Genomic DNA, 23,398 nt, shown 5'->3' with positions numbered 1-23,398 from the left:
CTGCATTACTCCCATCACTCTTCATGTTCATTTAGTGGACAATCATCTTTCATAGGCAATGGAAAGTTCAGAATAACAGTCATGTGATTTTTCTGTCCCCACTATAGTGAAGTGGTATTTATCCTTATTACGTGCATGGCAAGCTGAAATTAAGCAAAATGACTCTGAAAGGCTTGGTCAAAGCAGCTGAAAGAACACAAATAATTCTGCTTGTGTAAAGTAAAAGACTGCCGTAAACTGGCATTATGAGTCATTAATTGCTCTGGCCTAGCCTTCAGTGGCTCGGGAAATTATGCCCTGGCTACAGGGATAGTCTCCAGGGAGTTTACTAGACTTCTGTAAAAAATTCGTAACCTCAACTGACCTAGTTTTAATTCTCATCCCCAAAAAATGCTTTGGGAAGGCATGAGATAGGAGAATATAAATTTAGAGCATTCTAATAACTTATTTTCAATTTCATCCTCATCAATAAAGTTTTATAATACTTTATATCAAAAAAAATTTCCCATATTAATAACATTTAAATTCTTACTGGCTTTACAACATGCAATCATTTCTTTAAAAAATTCTACAAGTATAAGAAATGCCTTAACTTGACCCCAGACCTTTCACAATGACATCTCCTTTCTTCATCCTGTACTAATTACCATTTTATAAAATCTGTTTAACAACAGATGCAGAAAACCTTCCTATAAAATTGATTACAATATATACATTAATAATGTCTTAATAGAAGCATACGAAGCTGCCAATATTGGACATGGGTAAATTCTACCTGAAATTCTAGTATCTTATCATTTCTTTGCCTTAAATGATTAAATGATATGGGAAAAAAAACCCCAAGAAATAAAATATACAAATTTACACACCAGTCTAAATCACTAGAGGTAATGAAATCGCAACTCAATGAAGAAAAACAACAGCAAATTCTGGAGAGGCAATCATTAATAGGTAAAAATGAGAGATAGAATTCTATGAGGGCAAAGGATTTGGGACTATGATTTTAAGATTAGGTTTATTAAGACTAGAAGGTACCAGTTAAAATACAGTTAAGGGACTCAAGAATAAAAGAGTATGGAGAGAGCTGCAGGCTGGAAAAGAAGAAAAAATAATAAACAAACAAACGAAACACCTGGCTCACTGTAAACACACCAGGCTATGACGATATAGAAAAAACAATAGTGAGAAATTTAGAGTAAGAGTTCCTCCTAGACATCCTGACCTCTCTCCGCCAGGGAGTGGAAGGGATGGGGATGAGTGAACATATTTACCATCTGCCTTTATGAACCAGGCACTGTACTTGGTACTGGAGAGATGTACTCTTTGTCTTCAAAAGCTTGGTCTCTTGAGGACACAGACACCTAAACAACCATAATTCAAAAACGTATGTGCAATGGTGTGATGAGAGCACACAGAGCACAAACCTCAGGACTCCCATGACATTCTCAGCACCAACAGTCCTCTCGCTTGACACAATGGGCGGGTATTCCCAGGCCCCTGTGCGGAGACTCGCCCAGCACCACGAAGAGCAGACAGGGCTGCGGTGTTTGTCCAGTGAGCTCACTGCACAGCCTACACTGGAAATGGAGACCTGGCACCTCACTCTCTCTGAGTGAGAAGCAACTGTAAAAGCCTCAGAGGAGACGGCACCAACAGCTTCCAGATTCACTAACCATGTCACTCCAGCAGTTATCTCCCCTCCACACACATAAACTCCATTGTGTTTCTCAGCAACAACAGAAAAATAGAGCTTGGCTTGGGTGGAGACCAAATCTGAACTCAGAGTTCCTTCCTCATTTCCTTATTGGCAAAATATGTGTAAACAACCTCTTTAGAATGTGACTACCTGGGAATGTCTCTGAGCTCCATCACAGCAGCATTCCCCAAAGGTGGCATCTCTTTGACAGAGGAGAAGGGAAAAGACAGCTAACTACAAAAAACTTATATTTTAACTTTCTATTAAAAGAAATCATAAACACATACTTAAATGATTCTACTATTAGAAATAAGCTACTTGTTTTGTATTTAAAATACAAAAACCTTGATGTTTAAGTTTCAAGTCTAACATACAAGGTATGTTTAACATAGAGAGTTCACTGATTTTTTAAAAATTATCGTAGTATTCTTTACTTTATAAAATTATAAATCAGACCAGTGGGTAGAAGAATTTAACTCTTCAGAGTAGTTGTAGAAAATTCAATAATCTGAGTTACAAATATTGGGGTCTTCCAAGATAACTAAATATATTATGGAAACTAAACTCTTAAGGATATATATTTTTATGTTGGTATAAATCTTCTGATTAAAATGATTTAACTTCAAAATATAACATGACCAGATGGAAAGATCTGATTAATCATACATGTTAAGTTCCCAACATAGGAATACTTGACCAGTTTTTGAAGAATTAGACAACAGTAGTCCCCTCAATATTGAAACCAATTTAATCTGCCTTAGATGACTCAGAAGGCATCTCAGATTTCTTAAATACCTCTTGGGTGTCATTTAAGAAGATCAATGATCAATGTACAGTGGTTATGCTCAAGTGTCCTTAGCAGCAAACTCTATTCAACAGATTGCTTGGTAAACCACCTTTTATTCTACTATGCCTGGATTTTGCTGACAACTGTGTATATGAAGTACTTCCTTTGATATTTTCAGTAAATCTCAGTTGTTATTTGAATCTTGGTTTTGTCCCTTCAGGCCACTGTAAAACATTGGAAGTACAACTAAAGAAAAAGATCAAGGCAGCAGAACTTCCTGCATAAAGCAGTACTGGATACTTTACACTCTAGTTCCCCCATCTGCAAAATGGAGACAATGATATCTCCTCAAGAGTTATTATCTTTTGTTGTAAAGCCTAATCTTGTAGAGTTGTTATGAGTACCTACCTCACAGGGCTATTATAAAACACCTAGCAAAGTGCTTGGTACACAGAAAAGGTTACCAAAATGTTAGTTATTACTATTTGCCTTATTGCTGTCACTACTGGATCAATTCAGTAAGCTATACATGATTTTACTATTAACAAAATATATCTATCAACAAGCTGGGGGAAAAACAAAACAAAAAGTCTTTTTATTTTGGTGTTGACATCATGAATGAATAATTAATTCACTTTGGACATAATGTCTAAAGCAAGGAAAACAATGGTCACACACTCAGTGCTCATCAGATGGTATCTGCAAATATATCAACAAACCGGAGAGCACCCTGAAGGGAAGCTAGAGAACGGACCTGAGAACCAAGTGAAAGAGGGAATTGTTGGAATCACCAGAGATGCTTCTCCTGAAAATAGACTGCTAAGTGGTGGGGGAGGGCACAGAAATCACGGTAACTCTTCAATATTTAGTGGCTACCAAATAACAGAGAGGGTAGAATTACCTTATGTTATGCCAGAGAGCAAAACTAGGATCAATGAGTCAAAGCTATGGGGATAAAGACTTCAGGTCACTTATAAGGAAGAACTGTCTTGTCAGACACTACAGGTGAAATGCTATAGACATTTTTTAGGAGAGAAGGAAGTCTGAGAGTGCACAAAGTCCTTTTCAAATCTTAAATTCTAAATCTCTGAACTAAGAGCCACTTGATCATGACTAGAATTTGAGGTTAAACTAAAGAACACTTTCAAGGAAAATGCCAAATAATTGGTAAAGCAATTATTCTAGAAAACTACAACAAGTAATACTACCTTTTTGGTGACTACTTTACAAGGGCCTCTCCCTATCTTAAAATAAAATGTTGGAACTTTAAAACATAGCTGTAAGTTCCTCGTTGAAACCCAGAATGTATTTTATTTAAGATAATAACAGTATACAGATAAAATCCACATGAGGAACCCATTTCTTCCATTTGCTGAGATCTTGGCACTAGAAGTCGAGCCTAGACAAGAGTCGGGCACAAAGGAAGGGTGGACTAGGTGTCCTCTGGTTCCTCCCTCACTCTCCTGGCTCTCTCTGCTGGGCAGCGGGAACAAAAACTCGGTAATTCCAAGAGAGCTGGTTAAAGAAAGGGGGAGAAGACAGGAGGGAAGATGGAGATACACAGGATGAGTTTCAAATGCACAAGTTGTATATACACAAGTTGTATATACACAAGTTGTATATACACAAGTTGGCACTGCTTCACAAAAGCATGCTTCTTGGTGTTATGACATAGTAAGCAAACTAAGTATCTTCTTTATTTGTATAAAATTGGATTACAAAACTTTGGAGAAAACAAAATGACATAGTTTTAAACTGAAATGACTCAGGACTCAAGGGAAAACCCCTGCTTTAGGACTATATTAACTAGGATTTCAAAACCAATAGTTATCACAAGAAAAAAAAGAAGGGAAGGGATTAGCAATGTGCAAGTAAGATGAAGAATAATTATAATTGCAAAGAGATTACTTTTTACTAACTAACTTAATCACAGTTTTATGCATTACAAAAACAAATTTAATGCAATCCAAAATATTTCATCTTTGGCTTAAATTCAAAGTAGAATTTGTAAGTTCACTAATTTCATAAACTGCTGTTTATATCTGTAATAAGGAAAGATTCCACAATATGAATTTTATGTAATAAATCCATTACTATATTGGAAATTTAGTTATAATATTTGGTAACTTATAGTCAAATTTCCCCAAGAAAATAAAATGGAACTAGCAGAAAACCATTTAGACGGGCCAGCACTTCTTTACTTTATCTAGCTTCGACTGCTTTCTCTTTTTCACACTGCTCAGACATCTGTGATATGACTACATTTTTACATTTTACATACTTGTGCCTTTGTCCATACTTTACCTCGCCTTGAAATGCCCTTTCCCCGCTTGTCTTTGTGGTGAACTCCTATTCATCCTTCAAGGCTCAGCTTGCCCATTACCTCCTTGAAGTTTTCCTGTACCCAAATATCCCATATACTGAATTTCCAAACTCTTCTCATATCTTCACTACAGAATTGGTACAAGAGCAATCTTCCCGGGGTAGGGGTGACATTTTATAAGCTAAAATCCATGACACTCAGACCCTCGGTCCTACTTCAGATTCTACCATAGACTTGCTAGACTGACCTTGGTCAAATGGCCCTGATTCTTACCCAAAGAACAGGTCTAAAATATGAAGTAAGGGTTTCCAAAAAAGCCCTGTTAAGCCCTGGACTCCTCAGTAGAACAGTACTGAGAGCAAAGCTTCTTACCATTATAATCCCAATGTAGACAACTACAGCACAATCCCTAAAAGACAGGTGACAAACCATGCTGACAAAAAGCAGCATACTCCCTAAAACACACTTCAAATTAAGAGGCAAAATACGTGTAAAGATGACTAAGTAATCTTAAAGAGTTTCTTGCAACTACATCTAATGACACAAATCTCTGTGCTGAAAACCTCAATCCTACTACACTAGAATGATTTGACTCAGGTGGTTAGTGAAGTATTCTTTGAGTAAAATCTGAACAATAAAACACTCTTTTTAAGCACATGAAAGCAAAAGTTCAATTGTGATTCACCATATATCTTATTCTTACCTGAAGGGTGATGTTTACTCATCAAATCACGTGATCTTTAATTCAGCATGAAATGTGGCCCTGACTTGCCTACACTCGGCATATTAAAGATGAACCCAATATGTCGTGGCAACCAAAAGTTCACTACAGCGACTTAAAAAAAAAGATGGCCTAGAATTAAAATACTAAGGTTAATACTGAAAGAAAGACAGCAAGAGAGAGAACCACTGTGATAGCCATAGGCACTGGCAATCGCCAGCATGTCACCACTGATCAACAAGGAGAAAGACAAGTAGACAAGCTAAGTGACCCTATGAGGCGTGAATTTATAATGCTGGGCCGTATAACATATACATACAACACAAGTGGCCAAGAGTTGATAATTGTGGAAGCTAGGTCATAGATACGTGGGTGTTACTATACTATTATCTCTACTTCTGAATATTTGACATTTTCCATAATAAAAAGTTAAAAGCACATTCACGCACAATACCAAATCAGTGATCTAAATCTCCTTTTAACCTTCCTTGAAATAAAGAAACAGATTTTAAAGTGGGACAATACAGTGTCGAAGAAGTGACTAAGGCTCTTAAATTAAAAATAAGTATGACTTAGGCTACAGACTCACATGAAAGACTAACTTTGAAAAGAATTCACAGGATCATTCAACATGTCTAAAATTAATGCGCTCCAAAAAGTGGGCCACAAAGACAGACAGCAACATCAGCATTTCTATAATGTCACTTGTACATCTGACAGGAGCTCTTCTGCAATTCCTGTTCTTCCCTCAGCTACCGCTCTCGGCCTTCTTACATCATTGCCCCTCCAACCACTTTGGAAACATGCTGGATACATGTATTCCTGTTGAGCAAACAGAGCCCTTTCTCACACTGCATTCAATAGGATGTTTACTGAATTTTTAAAGCATGTCATGCATTAATATTTTAGGGATGACTTTACAATCAATATTGTAATCCTCCCAAAGGAGCTATTTCCTCCACAGTATCTACAGCTAACACCGCCCAAAACTGAAACTCTAAAGGGACTGCCTTGGGTATTATTTTGGCAAGCAATACTAAGTGCTAAGATTAAGTTTAAAAAATAATAAGTATATAAGAGCCTATCTTGCTAGAACACGTCTAATTAATAACCTTTTAAAAATTTTCACAAAATCAAGTGAAATTAGAACAAAGAATAACACTTCTCTTGTAGCTAATAAGATCCAGAAGCATAAACTGAAAATAAAGAATTTTCCTTTTAAATTAATTATCCAATTTATTTTAATTTAAAAATCATTGGAATTTGGTTCTTTTTGTCCTCTCACGCTGACTGGGGTGGGGATTGTTATTAAAAATCAGAAACTCAGATATCTCTTTCTGTTGTCGGGTTTTCTTTCAGATCCTTATCAAAATGAATCCCCATTTAACCATTAGGATGTAAAGACAATCCATTCTGTGAAGTTTTGTTTCTCAATAAGAAGAAAAGAAAAAGAAACTGTTTCCATGAGTGTGACTAAACTGTATAACTTCCTAATATCTTCATATGAGGAAGAACAGATGACAATGGAAAGGGGAAGCTAGAAATAGAAGAGGCTTTTAATAGTCAGCCTTTGCCACTGCAAATGTCCCATAAGCACATATTCCCAAATGGACTGAGGTTCTCATCTTTCCAGCAGCCCCAACCTACTGTCCTAGGATGCTGGATTAAAGAAAAAGATATTGTCACAGGATTATCCTCAACATACAAAGTTTAGAGAAGAACGTGGCCATATTTCATATAGGATTCATATTCAAATAGAGAGTTCTCCCACTCATTCTATAATATCTAACCTTTTTAATCAGCCCTTTACAACTCATTTCCCCTTTAATTCACTAATCATAATTTCTAAAAAATTTTGAAATGTGTATCTGGTTTTTAAGATTGGAGAAAGGAAAGACAATATATTTAAAATCTGCATTTACTAAAATGTTTTGCCCTCCGTGCCCAACTCCTGACTTTTCAGGAAGAAATCTTCTTTCTCCCCAGTGTCTGCTATCCTTAATTACTTTACCCCAAAATGCTGCTGTGGTTGTTAAGAGCAGCAGAAGGTCCCTTGCTCAGATACTCTAAGCATATGTGTATCTTTATGTGTTTAAAATAAACATAAAAACAGAAAATACTTATAAAAGATTGGCCAATCAGTGATGACAGCAGGAATGATGGTCATAAAATTATTTTATTTATGTATTTATTTAATCAGTCATACACACACACACACACTCATACCCTCTTACTTACTATATGCCAGTATAAGTCCATTACACGTATATTTCATATAAGCCCTAAGAGGTAAGTACTATTATTATTCCCTTTATCAAATGAAAAAGCTTAAAATTTAGAAACTTGGATCAGTCACACAGCCACTGAATGGTAGAATCCATGTCTGCCTTACTTTGAAAATCAAACTCTTTACCTCCACACCATTTGGCTTCTGCAAACATTCACAGCCTTTCTGAAGGGAAAAGAGGTTCAGGTTCTAATTGGAATTCATTCTAGTTAATACCACTTAACTACTTGTTAATACTAGTAATCTAAGGTAATGAACTCAAAGTCCCTCCTCCCTCCTGGAAGCACTCACCCACAATTGTAAGTGTGAAATGTAACCAGCAGTCTTGTTGTATACGTATATGCATGTGAACTATCCTCTGCATATAGCTACATTACATTTCAGCACATACATATCAATGCTTTCTAATGGCAATATAATAATCAGTGGAATGGGAAACTCACACCAACATTCCTCTTCCCAATCCTGCTACCATCATGTTCTATGTCACAATTCTCCACCCACCCCCACCCCCACTTCTCCTCTTGAGAGGTCTGATGTCTGAATCTGTTCATGGTTTGGACAATCAGAGTGAGAGCCTCATTATAGATACACTATCTTATCAGACCATGGAGATGGCATAATAGCCAACCAGCAACAGGAAAGAGTACTAATCTAAGATAATACCTGATATTTCCAATCACCAGCAACAAGTTAGAAATCAATATTTTCCACACCCTATTTAAGAGATATTTCATATTCTGTCTCTTGTACTTCAGGTCTCTGCTGTCTCTCTAGGAACAGAAGCTCTTTGAAGGACTGTATTTTGCCATAGTTAGAAAGGTGCAAATATAAAGAGTCTAATTAGTGCAATGGTTTCTGGCTGAGGCTACAATTTACCCAGTAATTCAAAGTAAGAACCTAAAAACCATCCTTTATTTTTCCCTTTCCTCATGCTCTATATGTAGTTTATCAGTAATCCTGTCACTCCGTCTCCAAAATATGCCCCAAAACACATCTGTCTACTTCTCTCCATTTCTACCCTTACCTCTTGCCTAGAAAACACCGCAATAGCCTCTTGCTGGCCACGCCTCCCTGCTTCTATTCTTGCCCTCCACAATCCCTTCTCCACACAACAGCCAATGTCAGACCACGCAACTTTCTGGAAGAAAACTCTTCAATGGCTTGCCATTATGCCAATAATAAAATCCAGACTCTTTACCCTGTTCTATAACATAAGACCCCTGCCTTCCCCAACTCCATGTCCCATGTTCCAGTCTTAGGGTTTCACACTATCTTCTCTGATTACCTGGAAAGCTCCTCCCTGCAGATCTCCAAACAATCTAATACTTCTTTCATTGAAGTTTTTGGTTTAAATGTCCCCTCCTCAGAAAGTTATTCCTTCCTGATCATTCTCTGTCATATCACCTTGATTATAGCACCATGACTATTTGAGATTTTCTTTCTTGTCTATTTATTTATTGTCTGCCTCCCCAGTGTAAGCCCTACCAAGAGAGGGGAGTTGGACATGTTCTTTGCTGTATCCCAGTACATAAAACACATACCTGACATATAGCAGGTGCTTAATAAATGCTTGCTGGTGTTAGAACAGTGACTTATTAATTGCGTGGATGTTTAATATACAAGACTATTAAACTCAATACCTCTTAATCTTTTTGTTATTATTGTTTCAGTCAAAAGAATCTGTCATTGGTAAGCTTGATAATTTATATATATTTTTATTTACATCTTTATTCATGTTTGCCTAAGAACTTATACCTCTGACTTATTGCAAAGAATGTAAAGCAGCTATTACACTGTGCATGTGATCTAAAAGATCAAAACAGCTCCATATAGGACATTCTGTAAAATATCTGACCAGTATTCCTCAAAACTGTCAAGGTCATGAAAAACACAGAAAGACTTTTGAAAAACTGTCACAGTCAAGAGGAGACAAAGGAGATATGATAACCAAAGGCAATGTGGTACCCCGGATTAGATCCTGGAACAGAAAGAAGACATTAATGGAAAAACTAGTGAAATCAAATAAATTCTGGAGTTTAGTTCAGAGTAACGTTCTAATGTTGGTTTCTTACTTTTGACAAATGTATCGTGGTAATATAAAGTATTTGGGAAACTGGGTGAGGGGTATACAGAAATTCTCTGTACTATCTTTGCAACTTTTCTGTAAATAGAAAATTATTCCAAAATAAAAAGTTTATTTTAAAAAATCAACATCTCCATATAAAAAGAAATTTACTGCCCTTTGACCATAGTTTGGCATTTTATTCTGAATAAAGCAAAGTGTAGGCCACGGACTTTTTTCTTTGAACCCACACAACCACTTAAATAGAAAAGCACAGTATTATTTAATACTTGTCTCCTCATATTTGCAACCACAAGAATAATTTTAAAACTAGGCAGATGTACTTATTGCCTCTAATATCACATTAATTCTACATACAAGTCCGAAGGAGAAGTGTCATCTTTCCTATTTTCTCTAGTAGGGGTGCTGCCCTGTACATGTAGAACCTCCATTTGCCTACTAGGTTGAGAGAATTTTCTAAATCCTATCAACCTAAACTCCGCCTATTGCTTCTTCTTTAAAAGGAGGAGAAACTAATGTTCCTAAGTGTATTGCATCATCAGGGAAAAGTTTTTATCTGATAATTCAAATGTGGCCAGTATTTCAAAATGACTTTCTAGACTTTTATTCTCTAATTTTCTAATAACTGTTTTATAAGTTATTTGCAGTTCATTCACTTGACAAGTAATTACATCAGACAGCAGTCTGAATCACATGGAACTTGCATAACAAACTGGAGCATAAATTAAAAAATATGAAAGCAAATTCCATTGTAATGCTTCTGCACCCTAGGGAGGTTTCACCATTTCATAAACACACCCAAAATCAAGGCACAAAGTACTGCAATCCATCCATCTACACATAATTCTATAAATGTAATGTAAAAACATCCTCACATGTGTACCTGATACGCCAGCATTTATTTATCTTATTTGTCACGTTATTCTGGTTTCCACTACACAAATACACACAAAGGTATATTGTTTCATAGGTCATGGTGATCTTATTTAATCAAGGGACTATAAAATGGTCAAAATAATTAAGAAGTAAAAAGAAATTAAACCATTCAAAACACAGAAGTTGAAAAGGTGAAAAAGAGATTTTTCAGTTGAAAAAGGTGCAAGATTAGACTGCTTATAAGAAAAAATAGTCAGAGGAAGAGGGGAAATTTGTAACAATTTCTGGGTATTTTGTGGTTTTGTAGTTGTCCTACCCTGGGCCAGTCCCTTAAATATTCTCAATCTCATGTTCCATATCTGTAACATCGAGAAAGTAACGCTGGGCTACCAATTGAATTGTCTCTCTTTTTTTAAAGTATAAACAAAACCTGGCAAATAAAACACAATTTTTAAAAAGCTACTTTTCAGCAAAAAACGAGCTTTTAAAAAACCAAAAATTGCTAACTACTGGCAGTATCTGAAAAAAAATCTGAATGTATGATTATATTTTGAAACTTTAGCCAGCTAGAAGCTGAACAGAATTCTTGGGTGAGTGCTTACCTTGGAGACTTGTCGAAGCCACCTTAAATACTCCGTGAACGTATCAAAACAAATGTAGTATGTCTGGCTTTGGGGTCCAGAGGAGCTAAATGCTAAACAGTGCTGGTGCTTTTTCACTTCTTCTACCTATAAAAACAAACAAAGGGAGACAAAAACAAGTCAGAAAGCAGAACCATTTACATAGTTCATTAACTTTACCTTAGATCAGTGAGTCTGCACAGATTTACATCTTTCCCTCTATATGTTCCTCTTACTACTTAAAATATGTAAGTTCCTGAGTCTGACCAAGCAATCTGAATTACAAAGAAACCAGAAAAGGGGAGTTTTATCTTCATTAGATTTCCCCACAATAGTGAAGTTCTCTTCTTCCAGTTTAAAACTGAAACAGACTCTCTTATCTTTCAATAGCCTCACAATAGGGTGCTGGGGTTCTTACTTCTTCTTGGGAGGATTTTACTTAAGGATTTTTACTTCAGGTGGACTTTTACTTAAGTTACTTTTGTATTACTCTGAATTACGACCTTTTATAAAGGGGTGTTCAAGCATATTAAATAAGTTTTAAAATTTAATGTGAAACTGAGATTAAGCTGAAATAAAATCCTACCATGAGAACTTTCAAGACCTAATAATGCAGTGATAGAGTCAAATCAAATCTCCACTCCCAGTAAATTTTTCATAAGGAATAAAAGTCCAAACAATAAAGTAACATGATATTAAACAAACTCCTATGTTTAAATTACAAAAATGACCACAAATCAAGTTATAAAGAAAGTGTAAAAACATTTCAAAAAGGTCAGTATCACACAGACCATGTTCTCGGACCAAAACGCAATTAAGGTAGAAGTCAATAATAAAAAAATCAATTTAAAATCCAAGTACACTTAGAAAATTAGTAACACACTTCTAAACAATTCATGGGTAAAAAAAGAAATCATAATCAAAATTCAGAAATTCTTAGAACTAAACCATGAAAAATACTACATATTGAAATTTATGGAACGCAACAAAAGTGGTACATAGAAGAAAGTTTATAATTTTAAATACTCATATTAGAAAAGACAGCAGAAAATTAATTTAATCAGCATGTGTCTCAAGAACTTAAGGGGAAAAAATACCAAACCAAAAACTGAATAAACTCTAAGTAGAATAAAGGCGATAATAAAAAGCAGAAATTAATGAAATGAAAAGCACATATACAACAGAGAACACTACATTAACAAAGAAAACCACTAGTTCTTTGAAAAGGCTAACAAAATTGAATATCAATTGATATCGATCAATGACATCAATTGAAGACAGATATAAGTAATATTAACAATGAAAAGGGAGACATGACTACAGATTAAGCAGATTAAAAAGAGGATATTATAAACAATTTTGTGGTCAATTTTTAGAAAAATATATTTTACCAACACTAAATCAAGAAAAAACAGGTCTAAACAGTCCTATAACCATTTAAGAAATTGAATGAATATTTAAAAAAAATTCTCAAGAAAATATCAGACGCATACCATTTTCAAGGTAAGTTTTACCAAAGTTCTAAGAAACAGATCATTCCAAACCTGTGCAAAATCATCCACCAAACAAAAAATGAAGAAAAACATCCCAACCTATTCTCTAAGACCAGTCTAACCAAAAACAGATCAGAACAGTAAAAGAAAGGAAGATTACAGGCCAATCTCAGTCATGAACACATATCTTGAACAAAATGTTGCATCAGAATCCAGTAACATAGAAAAAAATATATCAAGAACAAGTTGGATTTACCTCAGGAAAAGAAAAATGGTTTAACATTTTTGGAACTATAAAATTAATCACACTACCAGATTAAAGAAGAAAACCATATAATCATCCCCAGAGTTGCAGAAAAAGCATATTATCAGTGTATCACCCATTCATCCTTCATGATAAAAATTCTTAGCTAACCAAAAACACAAATAACTCACTTAAGCTGACAAAGGGTATTTATCAAACATCTAAAGCAAACTTCAATGTTAATGATGAGATATCACTCTCTTTAACATCATTGATAAGACAAGTATCTACTGTTTGTATTCAATACTGTACTGGAGTCCTGGCCATTAGAATAAGACAAAGAAATGTATTAAGGAAGAAGAAAACTGTCATTATTTGAATATGACATGATTAGCGACATAGTAAACTCCAAAGAATCTATAGACATTATATTAGAATAAATAAGAAAATTTAGCGAGATGGTTGGATATACGATCAATACTTAAAAATCTACTGCATTTCTATATACTAAAGAGAAAACATAATTTTTCTTAAATGCCATTTAAACTAATCTATATTGACAAAAATAAGGTCAGTGGTTTCTTGGGGGAGATGGGGAGAAGTGAGAGGAAAAGGTGGGAGGGAAGGGGTACAAAGGAGCACAAGGAAACTTTTGGGAGTGATATGATCACTATCTTGATCGTGGTGATGGTTTACTGGGTATATAAAGCTATTATATTATACTCATGGGAGTATACAGTTATCAAATTATCAAAATGTGCAGTTTATTGTATGTCAATTATACCTCAATAAAGTTTGGTGAAGATGTAGAGAAACAGGAACACTTGTACACTGATGTGCGTGTAAAATGGTACAACAACCCTAGAAAACAATTTATTTTCATCTTGTAAAAGTAAATGTGCATATGCCCTATAGCCAAGTAACTGCACTCCTAAGTATGTATCCAAGAGCAGTATTTCTTAAGGAGGTCATTATAGGAATTTGGATTGAACAGTTCTTAATTGTGCATTGTTCAGGACCGTCTAATACTTTGCATGACATTTTACTCTCTGAGTCCCTACCCAGTAAATGCCAACAGCGTGCCCTGCAATAAAGATATTGGTATAGCCTGGGGTTCACAGGTTCAGATCCCAGGCATGGACCTACACACTGCTCATCAAGCCATGCTGTGGTGGCATCCCACACACAAAATGGAGGAAGACTGGCACAGATGTTAGCCCAGTGACAATCTTCCTCAAGAAAAAAGAGAAAGATTGGCAACAGATGTTACCTCAGGGCCAATCTTCCTCACCAAAAAACAAAACAAAAAAAGATATTGATATGAACCAAACACTCTATATACTTCTCCACATTTCCTAGACCCCTTGCACTTAAGGTGGAGTCATGTGACTAGTTCTAGCCAATGAGCTGTGGGCAGAAGTGGTATGTTCACTTCTGCATCCAAATATACAAGAGCCAGTTAATGACCCTCCAGTTATCTCTTCCCCTGCCGAAGCAACAAAGGAAGATGGCACGTTCCAAATATTATAATTATAGAGCAGAGCCTCCATCAGGCTGGGCCCCTGTACAATTATGTGAAAAAAGAAATCTCCACTGACCCACAGTGGACATAAAGTGTGAGTGAGAAATAATTATTGTAAGTCACTGAGATCTGCAGGGTTTTGTTACTATAGCATAACCTAGCTTACATAAACTGATATGTTGACTGTTATATAAGTGAACACACACACACACACACACACACACACACACACACACACACACACACTACACCAAATGTCCCCTTCGGGCATAGTAACTCTAGTTGAGAACTACTGCCCTAGAAAAACTACTTGCATACCACGAGGCATATCAACATAAAACTATTTCAGCAGCATTATTTATAATAACAAAAGACTAGAATCAACTCAAATGTCCATCAACAGGAAAATTACTTAGGAAATCATGGGAATTTAGAACACTTACAGAGTGCAACATTATACAGAAATGAAAACCACATAACAAACAACATAGAATCTTATTATAAAAGATAATATTGAGTGAAAAATTCAATCACAGAACACCACACACAGTACAATACCATTTTTATTCAGATCAAAAAGAAGCAAAACATAGTTACATGATGAAACTGATTTCCAAAAAGTAAGAAAGTGATGAATACATATTCTGGGACAGTGGCTACCTCTGGAGCTGGGGGAGGCAATGGGACACAGGTAAAGAGAACACAGGTAGAAACACTGCGATAGTTCCTAAGTTGAGGAGTAGATTAATAGTTACTCAATTTATTATGCATCATAATTTAACAAATATTAAATAAATTATCTAAACATCTATGTAAACTTCTAAAGGACAAATTAAATATAACATGATGATACAATGAACAAAAACTTATCTATTAAATATTTTTTCAACAGTTAAATGTTAAGAGAGCTTTATTTGACTTCACATTTGGAATTCCACATTTGAAAATGTAAACTAATGATCACGCTCAAGTGGTGGGTCAAATTTGATTATCACAGCAATTATGGCTAGATTATGACCAATCTATCTCACATTTCAGTTCTAGCTCATCTTTATATAAATTAAAAAACAAAAAAAACAAAAAAAAAACCTTCCATTTACTCTGTTTTTCCTTTAACAACAGAACAGAATGAAAAAAGGAACAGACAAACATTAATGAAAACTCAGATTGCAAGAAGTAAATTATTTTCTCCTAACTGGGTCAACAGGTTTTAAAAGACTCAATTTTTCAACATACTCTATTTTTAAAGGCATAATGCAGAACAGGTTTTACTAGGTTTGCCTGTGAGAAAAGGAAGCTATTAACTTTCAATTCACTCAGTGGTAGAAATTCATCCAATAATAGGCCTGGGAAACAGGACAAGTCTCTAGCTCTGAATGAAAATGCTAATTATAACTGGATCTTCTGACCTTATCGGAACATTCCACTGCTTTCCTGCCTCTGCTTCTCTAAGCACAATAATCTTTCTAACCATCTCCTCCATATGTCAAGAGATTTTTCACCCTTCAAGTTCTACCATAATTGCTACCTCCTTCATCACAAAATTCCCTGATTCCCCCCACAAAATGTAATCTCTCCTTCCACTAATCTCCAGCACTACTTTTTTGCACTTTCCTTAGAGCAGATACTGTTGTGTCCATCCTTCATCTCCATATAGTAAATTATAAGCTATTCAAAGGCATGGATGGTGACTTACCCATCTTGTTATTTCTGGGATGCCAAGCAAAGTCACTTCCTCACAGAGGATATTTAATAAATAGTTATATTAAATGTGCCTATGCAAATACTTTACATTAGACAAAAGAAAGAAACAAACTGCTGATCTAACAGGGCATCAAACATTAACTATGTATTTTTAATGATGACCTATGGGAGTAATAACGATGACTAATTTTTCAGCAATCTGCCCAAAGGACAAAATCTTCAGTAATAAGATATCACTAACTCTTCACTGCTCAGACAAAAGTTAGGAAGCAATGGGTTCAAAATGGATGACTGAAATAGATCTAAACATACCTTGCAGCCTGGCTAAAACCTATTTTTAAAAATGATCAAGTATTAGTCTTCTGAGGACTAGAATGCACAATAGTAGAAGGGAAAAAAACTGACATGGGCTATTTACTCATTAGGAAAGACTAATTTAAACTCATGAATGAAGAATGAACTTGCTACATAGCAGGTGAACCACAAAACAATTTATTACTGCACACATCCGGTCTCACCTTCTTCATTTCTAATCCCTGAAACTAGCAGATCAAACATTTGCCAATTTAAAAAAGTTCATTTTAACAAAAATTGGTTTTTTATTTTTCCTCTCTTTATATTCTCCACATCCTGCCTTCTTTCCCATGCCCATGCAGGGGGAAAAAAATGGTAAAGAAAATATTTAATATGCCCCTGGTTTCCAAAAACTCATTTCTTCATCCAAATATGCCTTTGCGTTTATTAACAGATTACCATATCATTTAGAAATCAGGAAATACTAACATATAATTATGGTAATTATACCCCTACCAATGCTTGGAGTTTATAAATAAATCTAGCAAAAAAAAAAGAATATAACATTTTCCCAAGCAAGCTGCTCCTTTCTATTTTATAAATGATAGGAATAAAATAGTTAACACGCCCAAAGAAAAGCAGCCAGTAATATACGAAAGATCTATCAGCTGGATCACAGGTTTTCCCTGAAATGAGTAACATTTCAGGAATGAATGTTAACCCCACTTGTCACTAAACACAAACAAAGAGGTATGGCAAAGTGGGATCAAAGATTCATGCTAGAGAGTCTAACCTTCGATAAGCAAGCTTGAATGATCCTAAGGTCACAGACTTAGGGATTATTATACTAAACTACAACATATATGGTCAAGATATCAAAAGATGTCTACTCATAAAGAATAATATACCATCTACAGCCTCAAATAAAACACTGAAATTCTAGTTGCTCTATTTTCAGTCCTATAGGTAAAATGCATGCACTAACGAAGTGAAGATCATCAGGTTCTTATGTGAGCCAACGGCACTCTTATTTTCCACAACTCCACCAACCAGCATTGCCCACTGGTGGAACACAACAGGAACTGAATCAGACCTTGGATGAGTCGAAAATCATCTTCCCTTATTACAGAAATGGCTCAAGATAAGCTCCTTAATGATGCTGAGAAACCTGATACTATTTTGTTTGTTTTCAACTTACTTTTCCACCAATTAGTGGCAGAACGTGCATCTTTCCGGTCAAGCTGTCTTTCACAGATGATACTATTAGGCAGGTCCCACACAGGATGACTTGGCGTCTGGTCCAACGGTTCACTGGCAACTGCATTTTGCCTTTACGGACATTATACATTCCTGAGAGCTGAATCCGTTCAGAGCTACCGGTGCTGTGAGGTTTTCCTGAAACAAACACACACAAACATTTTAGTCTTAAAGAAATGAGCTTTTTTCTACTCATTGGCATCACAGATAAATTACCCGGTCAACAGAGATTATTTATAGGGAAACAATCTAATTTATAATTGAGAGAATCTGAAACCTGCAGTAACACAATTACGGTAAGAAATACCACATCTACTCCACATGTACATTTTAATATTAGGTGAAGAATATTAGGTTTTAATATTAGACTTTTCCTTAAAACCCTAGGAAAAGCCCATTTTAACTCCTCTGTTGTAACCCAAGTTTTATTTCTTCTATATTCTTCACAATTTAATTTTATGTTTAAAAGAGAGATGACCAAGATTTTTATGAACAGCTTTAAGTACACTAAGGAGAAAATATTACAGACTGAGATAGGAAAATAACATTCAAGATCATGTATTTAATGAAACTAATCAATTTTAATGGAATTAACTGCTGATATTCTTCCTCCTACAGATATTCAATGTATATTTACTATTAAGGAGACAAATAAAAAATGAATGACTTTTCTAATAAGAAAATACTACTCTATAACCATAGGCTAAGTCCTCAACGATAAACTTAACACACCCATCTATGAAGGATGGCGTGTGTGGTGCTCAGTGACTCGTGGAGGGAACACAGAGACAGAGAGCGATGCACTGAGACTCAGAGACAGAGAGAGAGCTGAGAAGGATCTGATGAGTCTTGTTTCCCAGATGAAAATGAATTTGGCAGAATGACATTCAGACAAGTCCTATCAACTGAATGGGAGTACTGTGATTTACATGTGATGGAGTTGTATAAACAGGGAATAAAATATTTTCCAGTTCTAGACACTGAATATATAATAGCAAAGGGTACTGAAGCCCATGCTCAGAAATAAATTAATGAGGGACACGTGTCCTTGAATAAGACCCAAGCCAGAAGTGTTAATATTTATTTGGAAGTTTGCCTAGATGCCAAGGGCTAGTGGAAAAAACATTCAAGAGAAATTATGTTCTTGTGAATATTAAAAAGTAATATAAATACCAAGTAGTTTGGGTAGATGTCTCATACCTACTGGAGAAGGAAACAGGAAGAGCGACACCAAAAACAGATCTGAAGAAGGTCCAAAGAGTGTTTGACCTTCCCAGTACATACCTCTGGGCAGAAATGTTAGCAAATAACAAAACCAGCAGGTTTGAATTTCACTTCCTCTTTCTCCCACTATATCAGAATATTTTATAAAATACTGCACACTACATAATTTTGCTGGGGCTTGACCAGAATGAAGTTTAAGTGGTTTAGCCATTTCAACTTGGCGCCCAGCAAACGACACAGCTAGCGTTCCACGGAGTTGTCTGTCCACCAGGTGCTCACGCTCCCACAGATGGGTAGGAATCGCAGGAGACTTCCAAACAGATGTGATTTGCAAAGGCTGCCAGTGATAGATCAGATTACAGTCATTCAGTTGTCCCATTATGTACAAGTTCATTTATACTCAGAGAGAAAGATGCCCAGGCTCCCAGTCTAAGAGCTCCTTCCTACATGACAAACCCTCTTCCTATAGGGAAGAAATGGGAGAGAAGAGACTCAGAGGAAAAATAAAAGGTAAGTCCAAGACTAAAAACAATGTACAACAGGCAACTGGATTTCTAAAATCCAATTTCCATGACTGTAATAAATTAACATTCTCTAACAAGGAATCTGATCTAAATATGTATGCACACACACACACAAACACACACACACACACACATTCAGACAAATGAATGCAAAGAATCAGGCATTTTATCCAGCCACATCAGAGAGTGGCTTCAAGGACACTTGTTAACCTGTCACATTTATGTAGATCTGTGAATAATTAGAGACTGAAGAAAAAGACAACAAGGATACAAAAGGAACAGCCCCTCAATTCTCCAACTCCACAAAAATCCTAGAGAAAGCCCCGGAGCAGATCATGATGGAGTGGACGAAGGCTGGAAGGGATATATAAGAGAAAAGTATGAAGACATCAACTGGACAGGCTTTTTATTCCCTAGTAAGAAAAATTCCCAAGGGGCCTTAATAGCCTTGGAGCCTCATGTTAAGATCAGGCTCTCCTTGGAAAGCCCTAAACATCCCAGTCTCAATCAAATCCCTCTTGTCTTGCTCTGAGTGAATTTCAATACCCTTGTTGTCTGCTCCCTCCCTGGGTGTTCCAGATCAGACACACTCTCAGTACTCAGCTATGTACCAAATGGACTCTGGGGAATACGGGATGAATGAGCAATATAAACCTAGGCAGTCACCCAGGCACATCCTCCTTGTGTCAGATTTCCTTAAACTTCTCAATTTAGAGGAATTCCAATTGTCCTGTGTTCTAATAAATACCACACCACCAAAGTAACAAACGTCTGCCAGTTTAAAGTTGGATCAGTTGTTATAACTTTTATTTGAGAAATATTATCTTAATTTCCTACAGGTTTAAGGCATTTCTTACATGATCCAGTAGGAAAGATAGCAAAAGCAAGTATTTCAAGCTGAAGTAGAGACCTAACCACAACAGAGGATGATTTGAACATAAACTTGCTCTCTCATACTCACTTGGCACATGGTAATTTGATAAGATTTGACATATACCCATTAAACCATCACTGGAAAATGAGCATACTGGTCATCGCCAACATTAGCCTTGCACCCACTGTGATCTCTCCCTCTCCCTCCCACCCCCACCCAGTCCCTCTCATGCTCTGGCGACCGCTGATCTGCTTTTTGTCCACGTTGTTTAGCGTGCCAACAGTTTATTCTTTTTTTTGCTGAGTAGTATTCCATTGTACGAATATACCACAGTTTATTCACCTGCTGATGGACATTTGGATGGCTTCCAATTTTTTTGTGTATCTGGACTGAGAACATTGGTGTACTATAAGTTCTTGTGTGGACATATGCTGTTATTTCTCTTAGGTAAACACACAGGACTGGCATGGCTGGGTTATACCATTTTACATCCCCATCATCAGTGCAGGAGAGTTCCAGTTGTTCTATCTCCTTGTCAACACTTTTAGCTGTTTTAGTGCACATGTAGTAGTATCTCATTATAGATTTAATTTGCCTTCTTCTAATAACTAATGATGCTGCTCATGTTTTCAAGAGCTTATTTGCAATCCACATACCTTTTTTGCTGAGGTAACTAATTCAAGTCTTTCGTCCAATTTTAATTGGATTGAGTTCCTCATATATTCTGAATACAAGTCCTTTGTCAAATATATGACTTGCAAATATTTTCTCCCAGGTCTGGCTTGCTTTTTCATTTTCTTGACAGTACTTCGGGAAAGCAAAAATTTCAATTTTAATGAAGTCCACTTACTTATCTTTTATAATTACTGCTTTTTGTGTTGTATATAAGAACTCTCTGACAAATTCAAGATCACTAAGATTTTCCCTTATGTTTTCTTCTATAAGCTTTATAGTTTTAATTCTTACATTTAGGTCTATGATTAATTTCAAGTTAATTGTTGTACACAGCAAGAAAAAAGTAGAAGTTCAGGGTTTCTTTGAGTTTTCCTTGCTGTTTTTGACAAATGACTATCTCGACTATGCCAGGACCATTTGTTGAAAAGATTATTCATTCCCATTTAAGTGCTTTGGCACCTGTATCAAAACAAAACTATTGACCATAGTTGAGTGTGTCAACTTCTTGATTATTCCTATTCCATTCATCTATTTGTCTATCTTCAACCAAGAGCACACTATCTTGATTTACTGAATCTTTATAATTAGTCTTGAAATCAGGTAGCATGAGTCCTTCTCTGTAAAGAATGACAGTTCTATTTCTTTCATTGCAATTTGGTTGCCTTTTATTTCTTTTTCTTTCCTTGCTGCACTAGCTGGAAACTTCCATACAATATTGAATAGAAGTAATGAAAGCAGACATCCTTTCCTTTTTCCTAATCTTCAGTTTTTCACCATTAAAAACACTATTAATGGGCCAGTCCCAGTGGCCTAGTGGTTAAGGTCAGTGTACTCCGCTTTCGCAGCCCAGGTTCAGTTATCGGGCGTGGACCTACACCACTCATCTGTCAGTGGCCATGCTGCAGTGGTGGCTCACATACAAAAAGAGGAAGATTGGCAGTGGATGTTAGCTCAGGGCAAATCTTCCTCAGCAAAAAAACAAAAAAACAATAAAATCACACTATTAACTGTATGTTTTTCACAGATGCCTTTTACCAAGCTGAGGAAGTTCCCTTCTATTCCTAAGTTGCTAAGTTGTTTTCTTTTTTAATCAGAAAGGGATGTTGCAATTATTCAAATGCTGCTTCTGTCATCTATGGAGATGAACGTGATAAATTCAATTGCTTCTTAAATGCTAAACTAGTCTTGCATTCCCAGGATAAATTGCACTTGGTCATGATATATTATTTTTACATATTGTTGGATTCAATTTGCTAAAACTTCATTAATAATTATTCCATTTATGTTCATGAGGGATTTCAGATTATACTTCTCTTTTTTCATAATTATACTCGTCTTTTTCTAGCTTTCTAGTCAGCGTAATGCTGGCCTCATGGACCAAGTTGAAAAGTACTCTTTCCTCTTTACTTTTCTGGAAGAGTTTGGCTGGAATTGGTATTATTTCTTCTTTAAACTTTTGGTAGAATTCACCAGTGAAGCTACCTAGACTTGGAGTCTTGTTTTTTTGGGGGTGGGTGTGTGGGTGTGTGTGTATGTGGGAGAGAGAAGGTTTTAACTTAATAATTTCAATTTCTCTTTTTTTGTGTGTGAGGAAGATCAGTCCTGAGCTAACATCCGATGCCAATCCTCCTCTTTTTTGCTGAGGAAGATTGGCCCTGGGTTAACACTCGTGCCCATCTTCCTCTACTTTATATGGGACGCCGCCACAGCACAGCTTGACAAGCAGTGCGTCGGTGCGCGCCTGGGATCTGAACCTGTGAACCCCGGGCCCTGGAAGCAGAGCACATGCACTTAACCGCTGCGCCACCAGGCTGGCCCCCAATAATTTCAGTTTCTTGTAAGGGCTATTCCATTATCTATTTCTTCTTGAGTAAGCTTTGGTAGTTTGACTTTCAAAAAGTTTGTCCATTTCATTTAAGATGTCATATAGTTGGCATAAAGTTGTTTGAAATATTTCCTTATTATCTTTTTAATATCTACAGAATCTGTAGTGACATCACTTCTCTCATTCCTGATACTGGTACCTTGATTCTTCCAACTGTTCTGGATCAGTCTGGTTAGAGGTTTACCAATTTTATTAAACTTCTCCACGAACCACTTTTTGGTTTCCTTCTCTATTGTTTTTCTGTTTATGACTTCATTTATTTTTGTTATCATTATTGCTTCTTTTACTAAAATTTTGGGATTAACT

At 36.0% G+C, this 23,398-nt stretch overlaps 1 protein-coding gene across 1 annotated transcript in view; it reads right to left on the bottom strand.

The window, feature by feature from the left end:
- PHLPP1 (PH domain and leucine rich repeat protein phosphatase 1) overlaps positions 1 to 23,398 on the bottom strand; it is a 228,319-nt gene that overhangs the window by 101,509 nt on the left and 103,412 nt on the right. The window contains exons 2-3 of the mRNA XM_058557266.1: positions 17,852 to 18,048; positions 11,379 to 11,504 (exon numbers count right to left, since the gene is read on the bottom strand). Of these exons, the coding sequence (XP_058413249.1) occupies positions 11,379 to 11,504; positions 17,852 to 18,048 (323 nt within the window). The remainder of the gene's footprint in view (positions 1 to 11,378; positions 11,505 to 17,851; positions 18,049 to 23,398) is intronic.

The sequence above is a fragment of the Diceros bicornis genome, chromosome 16 (assembly GCF_020826845.1).
Source record: "Diceros bicornis minor isolate mBicDic1 chromosome 16, mDicBic1.mat.cur, whole genome shotgun sequence".
NCBI classification, from domain to species: domain Eukaryota; kingdom Metazoa; phylum Chordata; class Mammalia; order Perissodactyla; family Rhinocerotidae; genus Diceros; species Diceros bicornis.
The sequence above is the reverse complement of the archived record's forward strand: the minus strand, read 5'-3'. Positions and strand labels throughout refer to the sequence as shown.